Source organism: Neopsephotus bourkii, unplaced genomic scaffold, assembly GCF_033783945.1.
Source record: "Neopsephotus bourkii isolate Nb327-2 ecotype Australia unplaced genomic scaffold, CSIRO-AGI_Nbou_v1 NB_1655, whole genome shotgun sequence".
NCBI classification, from domain to species: Eukaryota; Metazoa; Chordata; class Aves; order Psittaciformes; family Psittacidae; genus Neopsephotus; species Neopsephotus bourkii.
Genome location: NW_026902129.1, coordinates 3,106,501 through 3,132,107, shown reverse-complemented (window position 1 = coordinate 3,132,107; position 25,607 = coordinate 3,106,501). Strand labels below are relative to the sequence as shown.

The 25,607-nt window shown below is 41.2% G+C and overlaps 1 protein-coding gene across 9 annotated transcripts in view; it reads right to left on the bottom strand.

Annotated features, from left to right (window-relative positions):
• Positions 1–25,607, bottom strand: part of HECW1 (HECT, C2 and WW domain containing E3 ubiquitin protein ligase 1) — a 245,356-nt gene that overhangs the window by 87,307 nt on the left and 132,442 nt on the right. For 7 of the 9 annotated variants that reach the window (XR_009728710.1, XM_061374940.1, XM_061374938.1 and 4 more), the window contains one exon: positions 6,916–6,994. Coding sequence is in view for 8 of the 9 variants with exons in the window: in XM_061374940.1 (XP_061230924.1) it covers positions 6,916–6,994 (79 nt within the window). In the remaining variant the exon portion in view is untranslated. The remainder of the gene's footprint in view (positions 1–6,915; positions 6,995–25,607) is intronic. The other 2 variants (XM_061374939.1, XM_061374943.1) reach the window with 1 other exon arrangement.

Genomic DNA, 25,607 nt, shown 5'->3' with positions numbered 1-25,607 from the left:
CTTTCTAGTTGCAGAACTCCCAAGGACCATGAGTTGTGAAGACAAAAAATCCCCAGGCACCGATTTCAAAGTTTACTCATTTTGTTCTGAAGGCAGACATAAAGTCCATTACGATCTGTCCCTGTGAAGCCAATGAAACACAAACCAATCTACAAGTATCCCATTAATTCTGGCTCAACAGCTACAAATGAAAGCCTCTGACGTTATTCCAGATGCATTTTCGTTGGCATATATAAGCCCTTATTCCTATTAGCAAGTTCAGTAGCTGATTTATTTTCCACCAATTTCTGCATGGATATTCTTCTCTGTAAAGCTTTATGTCACATAGGGCTATACGCACTGAACTACATTCTCTTGTTGTACTGAAGAGATAAAGAGTGTAAGATAGTTTCCAAAACTGCCTAGATATATTACATAAACATTCAATTTAAACACATATTTTTTCCTTTTAGGCAGGTCTTGAAAACATTCATTTTCACAGTTTTTAATTGTCTTCTGATTCAAAACCCAATTATTCTGGCAGATTGCGGGAGGCTGTGTAAAACCCTCCAGGCAGATATTTTGGATGAATCTAAAAATCATACATATTCCACACCAACACCAGTATTTTCTCCCCAGAAAACAGCTGCATCAAGAACAGGGATAAGGTTCACCCAGTTGTATTTTGCTTCCTTGACATATGGTAATAGCCAACACAACAAATGGTTCAGTTTTGTTCTGGTTGGTTTTAATCATCTATTCCAGCACAGAATTTGTGTTGCACATATTCCAAAGCTGTTGGACAGATGGTCCTGAACCAGACTGTATTTTAAGAATCTCATTGTTGTGACATTCTCTAACAATTACCAAAAAATAGACGCTATCACTACTAATAGCCTATTTCAAAATACTTTGCTGACTGTATGTACTGCTGTGGTCCTAGAAACACTCTTCCACAAAGAAAATTACCTGGTTCCAACTGACAACACTGATTTTTTCTTCCTCCAAGTGTATAATCTCTGTGTAACCAGCACGTATCTCATCTATCAGCCCTGCTGAAATCCTGTATGGCAAACTCTTTTGCTTTGGAAGTTATACTGTTAGAAATGAATTCCAGAAATAGAAACTTAGAATTGCAAAGGCAGTACGAATGACAAGACGCAGCAGTGTAATAGTGTCAGGCTGCTAACATATGAGAGCAGAGAAAGACCTCTGGGATCTTATTTTCTTTCTCTCTGATGTTTCCTCAAATGAATCTGAAACTGAAATATTTATTGCTGGATATGTTTCTGATTTTTTTTTTCCCTTCAAAGAAAGACCATACTATCTTTGGGTACCACTGCGCAAAGAAACGGGCTATTGAGACAGAAAAGAATACCTAGCACTCAATCGTGTACACTTATATATTATGTATCATAAAGTACATACATATTATGATGACCTACCAGCCTCTTTCCAGTTATGGGAATTAAGCACAGCCCTGAAAGTGAAGATACTCCTATGCTTAGTTAGGAGTCTAACTCTTGTATTTGGACGAGAAAAAAAAAAAGTTAGCTAAGCACCCAACAGGAAATTTTGTGTAATTTTCTTGCTTTGGTTGCATAATAGAACAGATTTTGTAAAACTGGCAGTTAGAAACATCAATTTTTAATGTCTAAGCACACATAGGGATAGCAAGAATAGCTTCCGCAAGGAAAAATATGCCAGTTTTACTTACATATCTCCCTAAAAATTCTCAGCACCATGAAAAACAGAGCATCAAGACCACAAAAGCTCTGAATAAAGCTAGATGGGCATCTGCAGATACCCTGAAGCCATTCACTTAATCTGAAGTGAAACCTATAGATCTGTAACTTGCAACCAACTGCTTAGGTACTCTCTTACCACTGCTGTGTAACACTGCAACAGAAGAATCCCAGCTATTGCTTTCAGTAAAAGGCTCTGAAGATACTAAATACTTAACTAATGGTTTGAGGTTAACTGAATTTAAATATTTGCTGAAACCAATGAATTCAAAAGGCATGGATGTATCTTGCTGTACACTGTAGTTTTATAGAGTAGTTCTTGGAGGCATACGAGGAAATGTTACCAATATAACTCATTTATGCTTTGCAAAGGTGCATTTTCATCCAGTCTCTTAAAAAAAGTTGTTAATATACCCTATGTCGGCTTCCCACTTACTCATAAATCACACTTTGGCATGCAAGAGGTTATACACATCTAACAGTTTAATAATGTCATGCCATCCCTCATGAAAAACAACAGAAGAAAGGAATTTAGGCAGAGACACAGCAACCACAGACTCCTTCACTACTGCAGACTTTCAGTAATTGTAAGTACATGCATTCTAATCCAGCTAAGCACACTTCATTGTAGAAAAATGGCTTATACTAACCTCTACATGCTGATGGCCCCAACTGAATTATGGATTTGTTCAGTTTTAGGGCTTCCCTTCCTTATAGGCTGATCTCAGGGTGTCCCGATGAGATCTAAGGAACCTTTGTTCTAGATCACTTGCATTCACGTAGCTTCTGCCCCTAAGGCGGGGCACAGACTTCCCTGTCTGCCTTGTAAAGGATCATTCTGCAAACCCATTTTCCATGCAGCATCAGAAACTTCGAGACACTGATGACTGGATAGTGATGGAGACTATTTCTGTGGCAATCTGGAAACTAGCGTATATTTATTGGCAAAATGTGGAACCAGGTGAGAATATCAACTGCAGCAGACACAGCTAGAACACATCTGTGTTTTACTATGTTTGATTTTGCTTCAGTACAAGTGATTAGGCTTTCAGTAGTAAGCTAAAGTTATTAGAAGCTGTTCTCCACAGGAATAAGAACCTTTTGCCAACAGCTGTGGAGGAACTTTCCCAGAAAGGCTATCTTGTGCAGTTTATAAATGTGTCTCAAGAAGACTGAGTCCACCTCTCCTCTTGATGGTGCATATTTTGGATTAGGATGCATGTACTTAAAATTACTGAAATCTGCAGCAGTAAAAGAGTCTGTGTTTGCTGTGTCTCCACCCAAATTCCTTCCTTCTGTTGTTTTTCATGAGAGATAGCCTGACATTGTTGAACTGTTAGATGTATATAACCTTTTCTCAACAGCTAATGTGAACAGCTTAACACAGCGAGGGGGAGGTTTTATCACTGCAAGTAATTAACTACTGGAGCAAAGTACCATCTCTTGGTATCCTCAGACTTCATGGCTCTGTGAGATATATCTGAGACAAACTCACATAAGCTCCACACCATGGAACAAGGTGTTATACAGGATAATGGAGAAGTTGAATTCAAAGCCTTTTTAGGCCTTTAAAACTGTTAATTTAGAGCACTGCAGTACTTTGTAAGTGCACTGAAGATGGCACGGTCACCTCAACTTTGCACAAGCTCTGATGGGTAAGAAAAAGGCTACTGATTAGAAACTCCAGTTTGTAAGGAATACATTTGGGCAAGTTAGCTTGAGTGGGAAAGGCAGAAGAAGAGGCAGATTTATAGCAATATTAAACAAGATTTAGTGTCTACAACTCCTGTTACAAAGTCAGTCATCAGGACTGCAAAGAATGGTTGGAAGATAAAGTGTGTTATATACCTGCATTCTGATCAAGCATTTCTTGGTAACTACTATTGTAAAAGCGACCCTTAACAGACCTAATGCTATCTTCAGTTGTGATTCATACTCTGACTTCTATAAACTGACAACTGATGTTACCTGAATGCCTGGTCTGAATCATAGAATGGTTTGGGTTGGAAAGGACCTTAAGATCATCTAGCTCCAACCCCCTGCCATGGGCACGGACACCTCACACTAAACCATGTCATCCAAGACTCCATCCAACCTGGCCTTGAACACCGCCAGGGATAAAGCATTCACAACTTCCTTGGGCAACCCATTCCAGTGCCTCACCACAGCCACACAAAAATAACTTACATTTCTCACAGAGGTGTGGTGAGGATAAACACCTGAATGTCTGTGAAGTATTCAGATCTTCTGGACATTTATTCCACAAGAACACTTACAAATAAAGAGTATGCAATCACATGAGATAGGTGAAATATTAAAGCTTGAAAAACAGTTATCTGATGCAACATACAGCTAGCAGGCATATCATGCAAACCTCATGATAACACTTTCTAAATATACCAGTCAACAGAATGGTTTCAAGGGCTTTCAGCGAATGCGTTACACTGCTGCTAAACCATGAGCCTTCAGTGAGGTGGCTGCTGCATCTTGGGAAGCTTAGCACATTTCTTCTTTCTGTGCTTCATGTATGAGAGCTCTGACACTTTCAGCTGCCTTATCAGAAGTGTGACATTCACTGGTAACAGCAGAAAACTCATGGAAAGTAAATGCTAAGTGACTGCATAGCTTTCCTTAAAGACAGTATTTAATCTAGCTAGACCAGGTTTACAAGATTTCTCCTGGTATTTTTAATAACAAAAGCTATAACAATACAGTCATCATATAAACAATTAAGAGGCTTAATCATAGGAAGTTATCTTCTTTGAGAACCTATTAATCTGAATTAATCTTTCACAGCACCAACTTCCAGTCTCCAAAGAAGCAAACACTTAGAAAACAAACCTCCTACTGATCAAATGCAAACTCTCAGCTATTTCTATTCTCCAGAAGTCACCCATCTCCTTTTCCCTTGAAGCATCGGTTTATACTTTTGTCTTTGCTTGACATTTTTATCTTTTCTCAGGCAAAATTTCCATTGAAAACAGTTGTATTTTGTCCAACCAAATATTCAAAACTACAGAAAGAATTAAGCACTTTGTTACCAAAGAAACTGTTTCTGCACAGTTCACATTATCACAGGGCCTCACTGGAGTGCCTAGGCAGCAGAGCAAGCTGTACAAGTCTGCTGAAACAGACTGATGTTGTTCAGCATTTCTTGGGATTTGTTCTACTTCGAGATTTTTCTCTCCCATTCTAATAACTTACTCTTTTTAAAACTGCTATGGTGGAAGGCATAGCTCTTTTCACATTATTCAGATGACAAACTGTACAGGGCACAATGGCTCTGTGGTAGTGCAGCCCCTAATGCAATGGTCCCTGGTCAGACTAATGGGCTTACACTTTTTTCCCCCCTTAATTGCAACTAAATCAATCATAACTTGGAAACTTAACTTCTAAGTAATAAGACTGAAGGTGAGAGTATATTAAAATATAGATACTGCCATGAAGAAGTCTATATGAGCTGACAGTGACAATATAGAGGTTATTGCTGTGACAGCAGTGCAAGCACAAAGCAATCCCAGTTCACTCTGATGCCTCTGAAAGGCCTGGGCTGATTTAGCTTTTATTAGCTAGTGTAACAGATAAAGGAATAGCAATAAGAGACAACAACTTTTTTCTTGCTGTTGTATTGATTAAGCAAGAAGGCAATAAATAAATCCTTGTGAAGTGTTAATCTGTTCATTTCAGAAAGACTGAAATAGAGCCATCTTGGTAGCAAAGATTGTTGATAAAATAACTGTGAGCTCAAGGCCTTTCAAATACCTGGCTGTGATGATGCTGTCAATATGGACGTGACAGAAATGTAAATGAATTGCTGCTGAAACATTAGAATAAGATATTCCAAATGTAGCACAAGATATAGTCTCTGTATACTTTGAATTAAGCTGTAAATTAGATAGTTTAGTTAGTAAAAGGGCCCACTGAGACATTATTTAGCAGTCTCACAGATTACAACTCTTAGTATCTCTTGGTCTACTAGGCCAAAGAACCTGAGAGAATAAAAAAATGTTACTAATCAGAGCAATATTTCTATATAAGATTATTTTAGAACAGGAAAAAGTTAACTACTCCTTTCTTTCTGCTGAGCTAAACCTGTGGGTTTATCAAATTGAATAACTGGGTGGATGCCCAGTGTCCAGCCTGGGAAAAATAAGTGTTAAAAGAGCCCCATCTAAAGTCAGTCCAACTTGCCTAGAGCATAAATAGCCTCTCAAGAAACACACTGGATATCTAGTTTGGAAAAGAACTGACTTGCACTCTTAATATTGAAGAGATATGGAAGACTTTAATACAGCTTGGAGGGAAACTTGAAATAAATCACATGGCCAAACCAATCATGTAATGGTATGCTGGCCAGATGGAGAATTTTAAACAGAAAGGCCTAAGTCTGTAAAATCTCTGAACAAGGGTAACTCTTTTCTCCTCTGTACTACTTCCCCCAAGAATTTTCAAGTCATGTTCAGCATATTGCTGTTTGTTTTCCAGGAGCTAAACCCCATGGAAATGAAGTAGCAAGCAAAAGACTTCAAAATGAGAACCTTGCTCACAACTACTCTCCTTTGACAAACTGATTTTTTCTACACAAGTGATTTACAAATTGTTTTTACCAAAGCCAAATCAAATGGTCCATAGCTGCTTCATGGAACTATAGTAAGCCCTTAAAACCTGCAGTGATATGCCAAGTAATGGGCTGAGCATTCTTCAGAAAATTCAGAGGACAGCAGTCTTCTGGTTCAGGAAGTCTGAGAGTCCCTTTTGAGCAACACAGACAAGCTTGTGCACCTTGGCACATGGATCTGCCTCAGGTCTCGGCCAAGATGGTGGAACATGCTCTCCAAGAAACAGAGGACTACCACAAACCCCATTTTGCTCCATAAGTAAAGCGTATGCCTTTGATCTTGTTTTCCCTACATGTATGGCACCACATTTAATTGTAAACAGGAAAACCTAATGTGGCCCCAAAACTCTACTTCAATAAGACACTTCAACACATAATTCTAATTGAAGGAAGACAGTTATGCAACAACAATCACAATTCTCTGTCTCAGCCTCACTTCTAGAGCAACAGGGAGAAATCCATGCATAAATACATACATATACATATACATAGATACACATGTACATGAAAAGCTTTAGTAACTGCAGTTTACCACTCTCTGGGCTTAGAACTTGCACTTCAGCAGTAACTTACCTGACAATGAAAAACTTATCAGTCTCCGACTTCCTTGTCCCTGGATTGAATCTTCATTGGTGATGCTTTTAAAAATCTGCTGGAAGAAAAATTGTGGTGAGAGTGTGTATTCTCCAGTAACTCTTGAACAGACAAATGGCTTACTAACTGTCTTTATAAAAGATTCTTAGTTTTACAGCTAAGAATCAATTAGATGATCACTAACCAAAATTATGTTTTTATCCAGCTAATAATTTAAACACTAGTGCCTTAAGTTATCCCTTCCTGAAGGCTTTTCCTTAAGAACATAGAATGATACAAATATACAACTATAATTTAATACAGCAATTTTTCTCCCCAAAAGGAACTGCTTTTTGGTAGAGAAACTGCTATACTAAAATTACAGGAGATAAAAGCAGTGTGTAAGCATGGGGATGTGGCTCTCACCTCTAGAAACAACTTCTGTCTTTATAACACCTTATTACTGCCATAGAAAAGCTTGTTCCAGAAAGCTTATTACATACAAGTGAGAAAGATTTCCTAAAGTTTACTAATACTGTGTGCAAAAGCATTGCAGGCGATCTGGGGAGTGGAAATCAATAGATGACCTCTTGTACTCCACGGTTTAGGTTCTAACGTTAATCTCTGGCTCAACAAGTTTATTAGTGGGTTTCTGTTGTGCAAATTGGGACCCAGGCTGCCTTCTGGCTGTGATCAGATCTGGGAAGGCTTTGAGCAAGTGCCTGGGGCATCAGCAGAACCCCACCGTCAGTAGTTTTCACCACTGTTTCCCTGAACAGAACAGAGGAGATGCTACTGGGAGTCAGGCTCCAAGTTCAGAAGGGAGATGTTGCTGCTACTACTACTACTTCTCACTGACTTTGGAGTCAAACCAAGTGGTGGTCTGTGCCTGGGAAGCTGCAGCTTCTCACCACTCTTGTCATTTGGCTTTCAGGCAAAAAAGAAAACCAGCGTTTATGCAGTGAAGTTCCAATTTCTGCCAGGAAACAGTAACTGAAGTCCCACTCAGCTGTGACTCACTGCTCAGTATATTAAATATTGTGTATTCAAGCTTAACTTAGAAAACAAGCTGCTCTTTGCCCCCAGAGAGCACAAAACTTGGGCAAGGGGGCACTACAGCTCAGCTAGCGGGGATTAAACAACACGCACAGCTGGCAGGTCAAGGCACAGATGAGGCCTAGATCATGTTGAATTTAAACACCATTAAAAAAAGTGGGCTCTGTTAGACTTGACTGTCATAATCATTTTGTTCCTCACAGACTATTTAAACAGGAAAAAGGATAGTGAGTAGAGTGGGACTATGAGCAAACTCTAATAGAAACATCCGTATTGGATCACAGCTAATTAGCTGCAATTGCACTTTCGGCCTTCTCACCTAAGCAGGTTTCAATTTACTCACTGACACCAGCACTGATTTCTGGATAGAGACATGTTTAAATCAGGATATTGTATGTGACTAGGAGAGTTTGATGAGAAGAGCTCAGTAACCTTTACCAGCCCAAGGTGTGATTGCACCAAGAAACGACATTTCCTTGCCAAGACGTATTTTTCCCACTATGTCACTGCCTGACATTTATTACACATTATCCTTTAATGCTTACTACTAATGGTCTTCTCAGGATGTTGTCCAGGACAGTAACTGGGTCAACCGACCTAGATATGTGCACATTTGCAAAATGTTCTTTTTCTCAGTCCTTAAATGCTTCTCTGGGGTTTTAGATCCACCATGAATCAGTACGAATAGTTTAACAGTCTGTGCTTTGAACAGACTGGGGTGGATCTGATGAGTCCAGCCTGTTCCAAACTTTAAAGTATGTTGCTATTAAATGACCATTTATGGGGCCATGGCTACATCAGTAGATTGTACTGAGACACTAGACTATTGCCACAAATCCCGATAGAGACAAAGCATCACCAACACGGCCAAGCCTATACTGGCCAAGCTTGGCATTATACAAAGAGAGTAATCACACATTCAGCCCTATAACAACAACAAAGGATCCATCTATTTTGTGAAGCATTGTCCCATGTTCCTTGTCCTCCAGTGGTCCGGTGGCACTGGTCTGCCACTCTTCCTACATGTACGCTGCACCTTCTCATCCACAATACAGATCCTCAGGCACAGCAGGGCATGTGACAGAGAGGGGTTAAGAGCAGGCAGATACCATATGTCAAAGGAAGGAACGATTATGCATGGACACACTCAGTGAAGGTTATTAGGAAGGTCAGGAAAGTGATTATACTTTAACACTGGCATTTGGAGTCAGAAGGAACGGAGGAGGAGGAAGGGAGAAAAATCTCCCAACAAAGTCTCCCAACAAAACCCTGCTTTTCTGAAAATAAAAAAGCTATTTGCTGCAGTTTGGTTTTACTAATGCAATACCAGACTGTCCCCAGTAGTGAGGACAAGGTTAACAGCACTTAATGCAGGGCAGGACAAACAAGGGTGCATGGTCACCAATACTTGCCAGCCACCACACCAACTGGGATTCACAATGTCCTGAGGACTGGGATGGGGAAGTGAACAAGCTCGTCCTGCTTGCCATTTATCATGAAAGAAATCCAGACTGATTTTAGTGGCTACAATATAATTACATTGGGAGTTTTGTCACTGTAAGTAAGCCTTGAATTCAGTCATTGGGAGATAAAACCCCTCTATCTTCTCAACTGCCTCTTAAAATATAGCTGACAGAAGGATAACATTGATCTTCTCATTTGACATCCTATGGACTTGAAGTCCTTGGTACAAAAAGGAACAAATGTGATTTTCCCTCAATAACTTTGGTGTTCCTTTATGCCCTTGAAGTGAGAGCTCAGTCTGAATTAGTTTATATTTTCAGCTTATAATGTCATGTTTGCACATTGTGCAACCCAGCCTTATTATTTTACGAGTCCTGCTGATACAAAACAGGATGAACATGCTTTTATTATATGCTTCTATCCTATCCAGACATGAAGACATGGGATGTGAGCTGCAACTTCAAGCCTAGCAGAATCTCTCAGAAAACTGAAGGCTTCCTGAAGCATCAAACCCCTTTTTGCTTTCTTTGACTGTATCCACAGCTGGTGCCATGGCCACTGATGGGAGCGCAGGTACTCAAGCAGTTAGAGATGTATGAGCACTTCCTTTAAAATATTCTGCAGTAAACACACACTGTAAAATCTTCTGGTCTGCTCACACTTCCCCAGCCACAGAAACATGGCAGAAGACAATGCCAGAGCCTGTGATGGCTACCTGTGAAACACGGGGAGGTACTTGAGGCCAGATCCAAGCCTCTCGGGACTTGCTGAGCTCAGGAAAAGGTTCATGTTTGGTAGCACATATCATTTTTTCAGTAGAGAGAAAAAAGAAGAGAGAAGGAGACGACTGAAAGCTAAAAATAATAAGTCTTGTCCTAGTATCACTTTTCCTTGTGAGTAGCTCCTGCGAATGTCAGAGGGAAGTTATGTGACCCTGAATGAGAAAGAAGGCAACTTCACACTAGCAAATGGAGCCCTTGAGACTTGCTTTCTCTTTAGCCATGGCATGTGTTATAAAACATCAAAAAAACCTGAGAAACCCCAGAGCACTACAATCCATCAGCTATTGCTCAGGCAAAATTCCAAGTGCATCACCAAAAATTTGTCTAAGCAGAAGCTAAGAAACAGAAGCTCTCACAGCTAATTAGAACTATCTCCCAGAATACCTTTACCCTTCACCCATCTGCGTGGAACAGTAACAAGGACAACACTCTTGCTCCTGGATGTAAACTGCTTACAGTGTATACCTGGGGTACCCCTACTAAGCCTCCATGTACCTCTAGGTTAAGATGACGCAAATACTTTTGGACATATGTACAGTGTGAAGTAGGTCTGGAAGAAGCTGTGACCATGTTTGTCTGGTGTTGCACTTAGAAAATCTGCTTTTGGGTATCACACTGACCAGCAATAGTGCAGCACGCTGATATAACACGCTTTGCACCACTAAATCCCTTTAGCATGCTTGTATATTGTGCAGCCCAACTTAGTTGATTTAAAAGTCCTGCTGATATGAAGCAGGATTAATATGATTTTATTACATGGTCTACCATTGGTAGACATGCACAACTGACAAATACAAGCACTTACTCCTTTTCCTATGCACAGCACAGAAAAAACACTGTCACACCTCAGTCTTTATGCTCTGTATCAGTAGCTTCTGCTGCAAAAGAATGGTAACATTTAATGATCATAACTGATATAAACTATCTCACATAGGCCAGGATTTCTTATGTTTAAACCAGAGGAAACTTCAATGATATTAAAAACAACACTTCACTCTTTGTATTTGTTGCCTTTATATGGTGAATATCATGGATGTGGCCTAATGGCTCAATCCAATCAAGTTCTAATTTCAGAAGGTACTAATTAAAACCTAGAATATTTTACACTGACAGTACAGATTGTAACTACAGTAATAGTTAATGCAGATTAATCAGGTACTGTAAACTGGCAAAGCTCCAGCCTGAACCATACTATCTATTCACGAGAGCTTCTTTTTAAAATAGCACACCTAAGAACTTATGGAAGTATTCAGATGGACCCTCACTTCTAAGCAGTGCTGTCCAAATCTGTATGGAAGATTGAAGTCTAAGTGAAAGAACACTAGAAACTACAACAGTGAAGCAACAAAGTATTTTCTGTTTGTATACGCCAGCTCTGAGGATGAAAAGCAGTAGATGAGAGCACTGTGAAAAGGGAAGGCTGTAACCTGTGCTTGATTAGATCACAAGTGAAAAACAGCATCAACTCAGCCCCCAATTGTGCTGCAGCATACAGAAAAAGTATTGCTAGATGTGTCAGAGGTAAATATGTGGTGTTCCACAGCTGGAGGAATAGACAGGCTGTCTAGTAACTGCCTGTACCATGCTTGTTTCAAGCTCCAGTTACCTGTTCTCTGCTTTTCAAGAGCACTACATCTGCCTGTAGATTTAAAGCAAACGAAACAAGGTTAACAGCCTGAATTCAATGGTCAGGAGCAGAAGAAGCAGCTGATGCTTTGGCCCTGTCTCCTTCCATCTGTTTGTATCCCTTAGCTCCTCTGAGACATAAGACAGGTCCAAAACTGCCCAGCACAACGCAGGGTACCAGTTTTCACTCTGCATAGCCTTGCTGATGTCAGTTCAAATCACCTTGGAGCTACTTTTATAACAGACGTGTGTACATGGCACGGGTGTCAAAAAGTTACTCTCCCCTAACCTAGTTCTGTTAGGCTTTTACGGTTGTCCTCTTTATTACACTGAATTCCTAACATTAGGACAACTCTTTAAACAAGTACTAAAAGGCTCACAGCCTTTCCTTTCCCACAGCTCAGCAGTGAAGCACCTTTCCAGAGTAAAAGAATGTAAGATATCACTCCAAGTCCACGATTCATATACTACCATTCTCTTTAAAGAAGGAATTCCTCAGTAGATCTGCAAATGGGTGAATACTCCCATTTCCTCCCAAGTGCTGAATTTAAAAAAGAAATGTTTTTTGGGGAAAAAAACCGACTAAATAAATAGACACTAAAGAAATGCTTCCTTTTTCTCCATCACTTGACTTCTGCCACATCTTGGGAACACAGGGCACACTGGGATATAATGGACAAATCATGAAAAGAGCAGAGTCCTGAGCCTGTCACTGACAGAATTAAGGCTATAATCCCAGGCACCACTTTGAAAACCTAGTCCTAATTACTGGCAGTGCTTCAGCTACAACCCTCACTCTGTTAACAGAATTATCCAGCTCTCGAATGCAATATATTCCACTTATCCTGTTAGCTGGTTAAGCCACTATGCTGGCACCAGGCTATCTTTCTATCAGGTGCTTCCAATGAGCAGTCAGTTGCTCCAGCAGCAGCCTGACTCCCTGCTGGATTCCCTGCAGCCAGCTCACATCCCTGAAGGACTGTGGCCACACACAGAGGGTCTGCCTCATGTGTCACAGTCAGCACTCTTCTAGCCTTGTAATACACTCTCAATGCCATTCCCTAATTAAAAGGAGAATTTGTCCTTTGTGGGCATATGGTAATTTCCCTCTGTCTGCCTCACAGAATCACAGGATCATAGAATGGTTTGGGTTGGAAAAGACCTTAAGATCATATAGTTCCAACTCCCCTGCCATGGGCAGGGACGCGTCAAACTAGACCATGTCACCCAAGGCTTTGTCCAACCTGGCCTTGAACACTGCCAGGGATGGAAAATTCAAAACTTCTTTGGGCAACCTGCTGCAGGCCTCAGCACCCTCACAGTAAAGAACTTCTTCCTTATACCTAACCTGAGCTTCCTGTTTCATTTTGAACACTGCTCATGTTGCAGCTCTGTTTATTGATTACTTCATGGACTGCCAGGAGAGAGAAGTTTTTCATTCCAAAAAACTGCTCTCCTAGAAACCCTTTAGAAAGATAGCAAGAAAATGAGTAAACAGTTTCTTCCCCATTGAAAATGCAATGAATTCTTTCAGCAGATTCCAGAGAGCAAACCCTGGCAGCCAAACTAAATTACCACGAAAAAATCCTGCTTGGTCCCTTCCAGAAGGGACACACTTATGACAAGAGGACAGTCAGTGACAGCACATACCAAGTGTATGAGATCTCCATGTTTGCATGAAGATCTTTCATATTCTCCAAGCTACCCTATGTGGGTACAATGCTATTTCAGCATAACCGCAAGCTAGAATAGCAATATTAAGAGCAACCACTTCCAATTAAAACAAAATCGAGGACTGAGGCAACAAATCAGTACCTCCCACAGAGTCCAATATCTTTTTCTTCCAAAATTTTATTAGATTTAGCTTTTTAATTATTTCAACAGTTCTGCCTAATAAACTTCAGCTATCCTTTGGCAGCAGAGGAGCAGCTTTGATTACATATTCTGATCTTCCTTCACTCTTTGAAACTTCATTTAAATAAACCCTTAGAATTTCAGATACTTAAAGACAATCACACGTGCATGTGGACAGGCTTTGGGCTGTGCCTTCTGGGTAATGGCTGGACTATACTGAAGCAACAGCCAATTTTTCTGTATATATAGCATACTTCTGGGATAACTGGTTCCTGCAGCGTATCTCACCAACTGCTCACACGTGGGCTCTAAGGCTGCATGCTCTTTGATGCCAATGACCCTTTGAGAGCTAACAGGTCTCTCAGTAAGTTTGAAGTGGTCCAAGGATGACAGCACTTTAGAGCCCCGATGTGCAAAACAAACTCTGGTTGAGTTAGCAGAGAAGAAGGTTCCTTGCAGTTGCTAAACAGCTTTGTGCTTCTCAGAGTTACCACCATCCAGGAAAAGAAAAGCCTTCAAGAAAATTTAGGTTTATGATCAGATGCACATAGGGCAGTTGCCTAATGCAGGACAGGACTGGCCTTGTAAACCTGACAGGGCCATACACATATTAATGTGCTTAAGCACCCTGAAAACAAGAACCGCTTGTAAGTATTGGTAACAGCTAAGCAAGGCCCTACAGCCCCCTGAAATAACTGGGAGGTTTGTCACTGACAGGTGAGACAGGCCATTGGGCACTGCTTGGATCCTTTAATTCTCTGTAAGACTTGCTCCCGTAGACTCCAAAGTCAAACTTTTCAAGAACACATTTTGTTTGCACGGAGAACTAAAAAACTGCTGTTAACATCTTTTCTCTTTGCACTATGAAATGAGAGTGATCAAACTGTAGGGCATATGTAGTGAAAATATTCTAAACTCTTACATATCCATGATGTCTTCAGCAGGCAGGAAAAAAACTGTGTTAGGCAACAGTCTGTACTTCCAGACAGCCTAAGTTAGAGCTTCAGAAATTCCTCAGTCTTCTAATGCAGTTTGGTTGGAACAATATGCAGATGAGAAACACACGTGTGAGAGACAACCATATCCTTCAGCTAAGCTCTGCATGAAGAATGGCTCAATGCATTAGTCTTGCTGTCAAAGCCTCTGGACAAGAGAATCGAGTCAATGACCCTTCATGCCATACAAGCAGCAGCAAGGCAGTGAACAATGCCCATTCTTCTAAACAAACGCCCCAAACATCGATTCCCTATGAATACCATTATTTCCAGTAGTGAGTTACAGATTCTTTACTTTCGACCTTGGATCCTGCTTCAGGCAGCAACGAAGCCACTGCAGAGATTTACAGTCTGATTTAAAAAGCAGAGAGATGTCTCTGCTACTTCAAGCGCCCCTCGATCTCGCTGAATGACTAATAAAACATTTTGCTCCACAAAGCATTTTTCTGGTTATGTTGACCTAGGAAGCTGAGAAGACAAAACCCCCAAGTTTTTCTTTTTACAGTATCTAGTCACTTAATTAATGCAGCCTTATGCACACCTTGTGTTTCTCCTGTCTTATCTTTGGGAGATCCATTAAACCCAGCAGAAACTACTTACCATAGCTCAGGAAACCAAGGTGGAGGGCTGTCTGTGTGGTGGTTGTTTTTAATTTTTCCTGTTTTTAATTACTTTTATTTCCCTATTTAGCTATTGCTGGCTGCAGCATTCATCATTTTGTTTTTCTTACACTGCTTCTTTCTGGAGCAACAGGCTTCAAAAAGTCAACAGCTTCCTCCAGCGAAGCAGGCTTGTAGCAATACTGATTGTAATCAAACTGCCATAGACCAGTGTTGGATGAGAGCTCCTGAAGTCATCTAACCCTTCAACTTAGGACCAACTCAGAGCAGGCTGCTCAGGGCCCTGTCCAGTTCAGCTTTGAGTATCTACAAGGATGGAAGTCCCACAAACTCTCTGGGCAGCCTGTGCTAACATTTGACTACTGTCCTCAGGAAAAAACAAACTCCTGAGGTCTAATCAGAATATCCCTTACTGGAACCTGTGTGTATGGCCTGCTGCTGTTTCACCATGCACTGTGAGAAGTCTGCCTCCTCCTTCCCTACAATCTCCTGCTAAGCATTAAAGGCATCACTACAACCCACCTAAACTTCTCTAAAGACTGAACAAATCTAGGTCTGTCCCTGCTACTCCTTGTACGTAAGAGCAACAACCAGTCTAAAGGATGAAGCAAACAGGGGCCACTCATCCTGAAAATGACTATGATGGGGTGTTTACAGAAAACTTGAAGTATGGCACAGACTTCTGGGGGGAAGCAGCTTTTACAAAATCCAATCTCCAGTAACAGCTGAATTTGCTACAGCAATTTGGTCACCAAAGAAAGCCTCCTGAAGGATTTGGCCTGCTGCATATTGAATGCAAAAGGCTCCTGAACATAAAGTCATTAAATACGACAGGAGGGGAAAAGGATGTCAACTAAATGCAGGAGTGCTGTCACTGCAGACACGTCATTAACCATAGTGTGCATAATGATACAATTCTCGCAGCTCTTAATAAATAAATCACGTCTTATCAGCAAGGAGGTGTTTTCTGTTGCATGTGTCAGGTTTGATGGAAATCAGTGTAGAATTCATTTCAAACACTTCAGTCAACCCTCGGAAACCGTTCTGTGGAACAGAGCAAGGCAATGCAGAGGTTCATACCTCATACGACACACACCAACCACACCGCCCTCATTCGGTACTCATACAGAAGGGACTCCCATCCCCAGACAAACTCCATATCCCCTGCTCCCCAGACTTCTCCCCTTGCCTTACCTCCCCTGCAGGTATCTTCTGCAGAAAACATCTGCCCCTCATCCCCACAGGAACACTCCTGACCTCTGCCAGGCAAACAGCTCATCCCCCCCTTCTTTCCCTGTGCATGCAGCCCCTACGCTCACTTGCCTGCAGCTGTATGAGCTCTGATGGGCAAAGAGAGGGGAGCAGAGCTGGGCTGTTGCTGGAAGCCATGGTGAGCAGAGGCTGATGCTCTGCCACAAGGCTGCCCTTCCAGCAGCACTTCTCACTCTGCTTTTCTCTTTCTTCCAGTAGCAGGAATAAAACTTTCTTTGTCAGCATCCAAACCTTTGGGCTAAGTAGAAGCAGGTCTGACTCAGGTCACCTCCTTGGACCATGCCCCTTAACCAGATGGTAAGAGAAGAACAGGAGACCTAACTTTTCCCGTCCCATCTTGGGGCAGGCTGTGCTACCAGGCTACAGAGACACAAAGGATGACTGCTGAAAACAGAAGTCAACTCTGACCCCTCTGAAAGTGGGAAGAGTTTGGCCACTGGTTTTGTGGCATTAATATTTTATCCTCTTCTGCTGCAGTGGCATTATATATCCCTGAACTGCAGGACACTGAAGCAACCTGTGCTGATCCCCCATCAATGATGCACCACTCAGAACAGAAAGTGAGGATGTCATGACACAGACTGGGCAGTTTCCCCCTTCATTCTTCACCCTCAAAGGCACAACTGAAAAATAAACATGCAATCCTGGAGCATCCTCTCAAGGGTAAAAGCTCTAAAGTCAAGACCTCCTGGACTTCCTAATCAAGAAGTTATTTAAACTTGTGAAAGGAAGCAGCCAACAAAAATGTGAAAGCATTAACTAGAAAATGAAAGAAAAAGTAGAAAACGAAAAGAGAAAAATATAAAAGGCAAGTCTATACAGAAGAAGAGCAGAAAACAAAGAAAGGAGTGGTGGAGAATGCTGTAAGGAAAGCAAACAATTAATAGAATCATAAACTGGTTTGGGTTGGAAAGGACCATAAGATGATCTAGTTCCAATCCCCTGCCACAGGCAGGGACACCTCACACTTAGACCAGGTTGCTCCAAGCCCAAAGTGGCCTTGAACACTGCCAGGGATGGGGCAGCCACAGCTTCTCTGGGCAACCTGTGCCAGTGCCTCAGCACCCTCACAGGGAAGAATTCCTTCCTTGTATCTAACCTAAAACTCCCCTGTTTAAGTTTAAACCCATTATCCCTTGCCCTATCGCTAGTCCCTGATGAAGAACCCCTCTCCAGCATCCTCCTGCAGATCACAAGGCTGGTGTGAGGTCTCCATACAGCCTTGATACATCAGTTCTTCTGTAAGCTATACAATTCTCCTCCTTCCTTCAGACACATTTAAAAAAAACCCCAAACACCAAAAGCCCTCCCCCAAACCTCAACAATGATCAGTACAGCTTTGTTACAACTCAAACCTGAGGGCTGCAGCTTTCAAACCTCTGTGCTGATGAAGGTAAGTTAGATCCTTTTGGGAAAAAAAGAGAAATAAATAGATTGGTATAAAACCCAGGGTTTCCTGACAACTACCAGCATCTCCAGACTTTTCCAGTATTAGGCTTAACTATTCCCATACAGCTAAATCACCTCTGTGGTAAGAGATACTGGTTGCCCTCAAACACTTCACCTCTGGAATCACAGTCCTAGTACAGTTATACTCTGCTAGACAAAAGGTCATAAATGTGTTGGCACCTGAAATATAATACATTATATATTTTGTGAACTAAACCTTAACAATTTCCTGGGATTAGTTCAGTACTATGAGCAATGCTGGTGGTCCTTTGCTAACAATATCAACATATGGTGTAACCAATGTGTTTTATACTTATGTTCACCACAAAGTCCTACTGGATTTCCACAAAGGCAAAAAGGGTCTCAGTGTAAATAAAAATCAGGCCTGTTGACTTAAAAAGGAAACTGTCTAAGAACAATTTAGTTGCTTTCCATCAGATTTTATAGATGTAAGAATTTAAGCCTGTCTTTAAACTGCAGATATTTACACTGGAGAGATTTAGTGACCCAGTTTTGTGTGGGCTTGGCAGCACTAGCTGCCAAGTTGGACTTAATGATCTTAAAGGTCTTTTCCAACCCAAATGATTCTATGATTCTATTCTGTGATTCTGTGACATTAAGCGGGGAGGGGCTGCATGCTTTCAGTCTGGATGGAAACGTGCTTGTCTGAGAATCCAGCTAGCTAGCTGGGAAAAACCCCCAACATTTAAAGGAAGTGGAAAAGGCTTCTCAGGATATTCAGGGATTAAGAGTTCAAAATCCTATTGAAGAATATTCTTATATACACCTGCTGATATACTGACCTGCATCAATGTCCCCACTTGAACCTCCTTTGTCCTTAATCTTTTTCATACAAGTAATAATTATAGCAAAAATGATTTAGAAAGGTATGTAATATTATATAACTGTATTCCATCAGCAAAACAACATTAAGGGAACAGGATTATCCTGTTGAGCTCTCAGAAACCAGGAAATGTAAACCTGAAATATGACACTGAAGCATTAAGGTTGCCTCTTGATGAATATAAATTGCAATGCTGCTTTCTTTTTTTAGCTGTCCCTGGTCATAACCTTTTCCCAGTGTAACATTACAGATATGTTTTTGGATCACCTGGGTTTTGGCAATCCAGGATATACTTGAGATTCAGATAAAACATAAACCTAAAAGCTGAATCATCAACATTAAAAAAGGGAAATGTACAACTGAAAGGTAAGAGTAGAAAACACGAGAAGCATGGTAGAAAGCAATAAACATCCAAAATGTCCTCTAAATCCACATGCTATAACTGGGTGCAAGCTCACGTCACAGTCAGCACTGCATTCATAACTGCTGATTTTGTATAGGTTATCTGAGGGTATGAGTGATTTCAGGACAGATTTTAAATACTGATTGCTTTTATAAAGGGTTGTGCATTGTGAAATTACAACAACGTTCTTCTCACCCAGAATCTTCCTCCTGTTCTCCCTTCTTCCCAGGACAAAGGAAAGCAGACAAGGAAACAAAAGAAATGTTCCAAGAAAAGTGAGTTATTTTTCTCCTTTACACTGGCTGCTGGAAAATCCTTGGTTACTGAAAATCCAATCAGGACTGAAATTCCTCTAACACTGCGTCAAAGCTTTGTAAAATTATACTTTGCTTTTGCACAGCACTGATATATTCGGGTAATTTCTCATCTGTGTGTCCTCAACATTTCCCTTACATCTGTAAATCTGCAGGCTACAGCTCTGACTATAACATAGTGCAAGCCTGCCCAGTGCATCAAGAACCCACCAAGACCCCACATATATCTCAGTGCTCCTTTGCAAAAAACCTAGAGATGTTATTCAACTCTTATAACTTACTTCCATCATAGCCCAAAGAAGCTGTCCAAAGCATCATGCTTTATAGCTAAGTAAGTCATTTAAAATGGCCAGGTAAAGAAACACAATGTAAATGACAAGCAAACTGTATCTAGCCTATATTTGAGCAACAGTTCACCCAGGCTTTGAGAGAAGGACCCACTGAATAGGCAGGAAGATCTCTATTACTCCAGTGGATCTGGCTTTCAGATTACCATGATCTACACCCATAGACTGAAAAAACCACAGCCACACCTTTTTAAGCATCTCTCCCTGCTGTTGAAGCTTCTTCTTCCCTTTTCACTTAGCAGCATGTCTGAGACGCAGTGGCAGACACTATTACATAAAACACCACCTTCAAGAAGTAAGTTTACCCTCTGACACCCTAGCATTGTTTTAGAAGTCACTAATCTCTTACAGCATCACAGGTATTTTGAAAACAAGCCCAAATACAGTAATTCCACTGTACTTACCAACCTTTCTGATTGTCCTATTTTCATATCATCACAGAAGTATCTCAAGGGGTTTACAAAACAAGTTCTTTTATCTGCCCCAGCTCCATCTGCTTATTTTGCCTTGTTCATGGTAAGCTCTTAAAAGAGTTCACTGCTTCAAATAAGCACTGAGTTCATGTTTCTCCCTGTACACCTTTTAGAATATATTCAACTTCTTTGGAAGGCTTATCCACATTGCTGTCCTTCAGCTAATATCTGCATTGCTGTCTCAGCATGAGTAATTTCTTCTTGATGCAAGTCGAATGACTGTGATTTAATATGCTGATTTTCCTGGACACACATGTCAGTCAGAAACCTGGCCACTGCCTTCTTCAGCATGACTAACACTTGCTCATAAGTCCTCTCTCTGCTTTGTCTCATCAGCTAAGAGGAATTAATAGCAGATTAAAGACTATGACAACAACTTCCATTCACGAATTTCTAACCCTTTCAGGAAACATTAATTCTTAGCATATACCTGAGAGATAACACATTGCCACCCAAACCTGAGATGAATCATAAAGATGTCTAAAAGCAACGCTATGCAACAAAGCTGAACAAGACAGGAAAAAAAAAATCTAATATGAAATTGGAGGTACTAAAGCTGGATCACAGTTACGCAGATTAGAATCTGACCAATTAGAATGCATGCATTAACTCAGCTAGTCTTGAACAAGTGTCAGTATGATTTCAATGACTACCAGAATGCAGGCTTCTTGTCCTGATGAAAGCACAATGTCCTCCCAGAAACACTGCACTGGTATTACTGAGTGATGGAGACCAGCAGATACACCAGTTGGTACATCTCATCCCAACTGATTCCAATTTCTTAGCTAATTAACACTGTTCCTGCTTCAAAAGTCTTCTACCCCAGGTACATTCCTACACAAAACCACATGGTTATCATTCACACTCAAAATTTCCTCTCCATTCCTATATTCTTATATAAACACACAAAGAACTTCCTTAACTTGTGAGTATTGGAGGATATCAAGAGCTCCTGAAAATACTTTCTTACACCTTCAAGAAAAAACTCATTTTGCATTAAAAATGGTGTGAGAGAAGATGCAGATCAAAATCACACATCTTGGACTCAATGATCTTAAAGGCCTTTTTCAACATAAATGATCCTAGAGCAGGTTGTTCCAAGCCCTGTCCAACCTGGCCTTGAACGCTGCCAGGGATGGGGCAGCCACAGCTTCTCTGGGCAACCTGTGCCAGTGCCTCAGCACCCTCACAGGGAAGAATTTCTTCCTAATGCCTAATCTCAATCTCCCCTCCATCAGCTTAAAGCCATTCCCCCTTGTCCTGTCACTATATGCTCTTGTAAAAAGTTCTTCTTGAGATTTCTTGTAGCCCCGTTTAGGTATTGGAAGTCTCTCCAGAGCCTTCTCTTCTCCAGGCTGAACAAGACCAGCTCCCCCAGCCTGCCTCCAGAGCAGAGGTGCTTCTAGATTGATACATATGCTTTTAAAGCACCTCAGGAGAACTTCAGGAAAAGGAAACAGGGTGAAGCTATAAGCAGTGCTAACTGGGAGATCAAGAGTTTACCATCTCCGTCTTCACTAATCCTAACTAATTCAGATTAATTAATCTAATTAAGATTAATTAATTAATCAAGAAAATTGAACAACAGTAAATGCAAACTTGAGGAAAGCAAAGATTCCTTTTATTTCTAGACCTAATTAAAAGGGAACATATTAACTTATGTCTTCTGATTTCTGGGGAAACAGAAAGTGTGCAATTGATAAGCCCAAAATGATTTCCCTGCTACAATGACTTGCAGTCAACAAGCACCCCACTTGCAACAGGGACACGGGTTTTTCCAACAGCTATTCCCCTTAGCCTGTCCAGTGTACATCAAGAAAGGGCACTTGGTGAAAATGTCATGGCAGTAAAGCCACGATGTGGATTAAGCAGTCCTGGAAACGTAACAGAGTAAGGAAAACCAAACCCTGGCCCTTTTCTCTTTATGTCTCATCAGATGGTTCTGCAGACATATCCAATTTGACCTAGATGACTTCATGCCCATATACTGCAGGATTCTTGTACCTTGGTCATGGGTGTTGGACCAGCTGGATCCTGGAGAGATTCACCCTGGCAGCATTCTTGTTCCTTTTTTTCCTGATTGAAAGGTGCATTTTTTAAATGCAAGGTTGTGACAAGTAAAAATGATGCTTTCACTAAATAACAGTCAAACACACATGAAAAATGGCTAGTATACAACGTTCTCTTTAACCTATTAGCAGGCCTCCAGACCACCCAGTGAGACTTAGGTCAACGTGGACAAAATTGGCAGCAACAAATCGAACTGATAAATGCAGGGGGAAAGCGTAGAAATCATCTATTTTGTAAAACAATATCAAAGCAAATCTTTCTGCAGCTTCTGAACTGATACATGCTAGAAAGGTGTGTCATGTAGCCATGTAAACTACCTGTAGTAACTTAGTTGGTCTTTACCCACAATCAGATTCATGACCTATCACTGCAGGTAATTCTCAGAAGGGAGGAAGCAGGAGGTACTTCATTCAGAAGTCTATCATCACCTTCACCTCTGAAGTGCACTCCACAGCTCTGAATCCTTCCTTCCTTCCTTCAATAAAACTACGATATTTGCCCTCAGACCCACTGTATAATTTCAGGAATTGCACTGGTTTTCAGGAATCTGATGCAGAAGGGAGTATGCAAGAATGTCAAAGGCAAAAGCATACATGGTTATACTAGTGCAGTGTACTGAACAGTTGATGGTCTTCCCATAATTTACTAAACTACAGAAGGGAGTAACATGATGTGCAGACTATTAGTATAGCTATTACGTGGCCATAACAAGAGACGTTCAGAAAGTAAGTGGCTGGGAAATACCAGGCACGTATTGAACCCATTAACAAATAAATGGCTTGTGTAATGATCTTCTTGGTGTTGCTGAAATAAAATCACTCCAGTTCCCATCTGTCATGCTTTTTATTTCTTCTCTTCAAGTCAGTGCTGCATTGCAAGCCTGCTAATTTAACCACCCTGAGTCTGCATTTAGAAGTTCATACAGCATCAGATGCCCAGTAAGGTTAAATCTGACCCAATCTTTTCTTTGAAACAATGTGTGCGAAGAAACTAGGGCAACAGGGACACGGCCAAAATCTGCAACTGATCTGCAAAGTGAAGAGCAGGCTGTGGCCAGTGATATCTAGGGATGGCTCAGCAATTCTACAATTCATGCTGCTTAATCAGAGCCCATGAGAGGGCAAGAAGTTGACAACATGTGCAAAGAGTGGCCTTAACCCTGCTTTTTTGTTCTGCTCCTTACTCTGCTTTTCTAACTGCACATTCAGTCTATACACCCGTAGGAAAAAGTCTGATGGATGAACACTTAAAGAATTATTTTGCTTAATAATTTAACAGATGCCAGCTTTTTCTTATGCCATCTCTTCCCTGTTTAAATCCATTTCAGCTATGCCTACAGCAGCACATTATATGTGAAGCTACTAAAAGAAGATAATGTCAGGATGGCTGCGACTTCCACTTCAGGTCACTCATGCTCCACCCTTCATTCCACTGAGCAGGACAGGCACTCCTGCCACCCACGTGTGCTTTTCTCTGCTTCAAGTGCCTGGTACAATGCAAGGGATATATTTGATATATAAGGCTAGCTCTTTCATGCTGTAGTGTGTTACCTGGATTCACCACAAGATGCAAAAGGGCACTGGCTGTCAATGCATCAGCAGTATGTGCAGAGTCACTGCTGGACACAGCGTTCTACGTTGACTGTTTCAAAGTGCTACAACCATGTGATGGACGCTCTCCTTGGTGACAAATACTGTGTTTGAGAAAAGCGCTGTGCTGGGCCATGCCCAGCCACTGCCCTGCATCACACTCACTCCACACAGATGGCTCTTTTCCTTGCTCTCCTACATGTGCAGTCCTTGGAAATATGTGAAGAAGTGTGTGAATAATGTGAATGTGTAAAATATGCAGGTGATTTACTGCAAAAACAAAAGCACAGAAGGCAGGCTGAGAGAGCTGGGCTTGTTCAGCCTGGAGAAGAGAAGGCTCCGGGGAGACCTTAGAGCATCTTTCAGTGCCTAAAGGGGACAAAAGAAGTATGGAGAACATACTTTTTACTAGGGCCTGTGGGGGGATGGACAAGGGGGAATGGCTTTAGCGGGGAGATCTAGATTAGACATTAGGAAGAAATTATTCCCTGTGAGGGTGCTGAGGCACTGGCACATAATACCCAGAGAACCTGTGGCTGCCCCATCCCTGGCAGTGTTCAAGGCCAGGTTGGATGGGGCTTGGAGTAACCTGCTCTAGTGGGAGGTGTCCCTGCCTATGGCAGGGGTTGGAACTGAATGAGCTTTTTAAGGCCCCTTCCAACCCAAACCAGTCTGGGATTCTGGGATTCTGGGTGCATTTCTTGCATAAAGTGTTTTCCAATCCATTCCAATTTTTGGCATTGTGACTAATTCTAGGTGCTTGTATCTGAAATTCCATTGCGACAATCAAGTACACTATACCTCTGTCTTCAATAAATCATGAAGACTGAAAAAATTGGTATATTTTAAATATGCAAACAGCTGTGTGCTGGAAAGCAAAGACATTCCTCCTGGGTTGGAACAATAAAAAAGAACACACCTGCATGCTGAGAGTTATGGGCTGCTGCTCAGGAAATCAATGCTGATGCTCACAAAGAAAATTGTACCTCCCCTGCTCAATTTGTTCATGTTAGATAATAAATTCTGAGCACTTACCTCCTGTAAGTGGTGTAAATCTATGAATGGGTGGTGATAGGATTTTGAACCACACTGAGCTGAAAAAGTTGATACTGAAACAAGGAGAAAAAGCCACCAGGCACACAGAACTGCATCGTTTCTCACTGAGGCTATTGACGTATCTGAAATCTGTCATAATGAAAATGCTGTCTGCAGTGACTCTATGGGTGCTTGTTCTGTTCCATCCTGAGAGATTCTGCCAGTTTGGAAGAAAATCTTTAAACATTTCCAGTAAAGTTGGTGGGGTTTCAGCACATGTTCCACACCTTTACCGAACCAAGGCTGTAACATCCCATATTACTCAGCTGTACTCAGAAGCCTTCAGTGCAAATGAGTTTTCTTAATATTTAAAAACAATCTCTTGCTCACCACCCCTATTTAAAATATTAGCAGAGGAAATAAAAGGAAGGAAAAGGTTATTATTTATAACACAGTGACTATAGTTATGCTGCAGTCAGAGCCCAATTACACCCTGGTT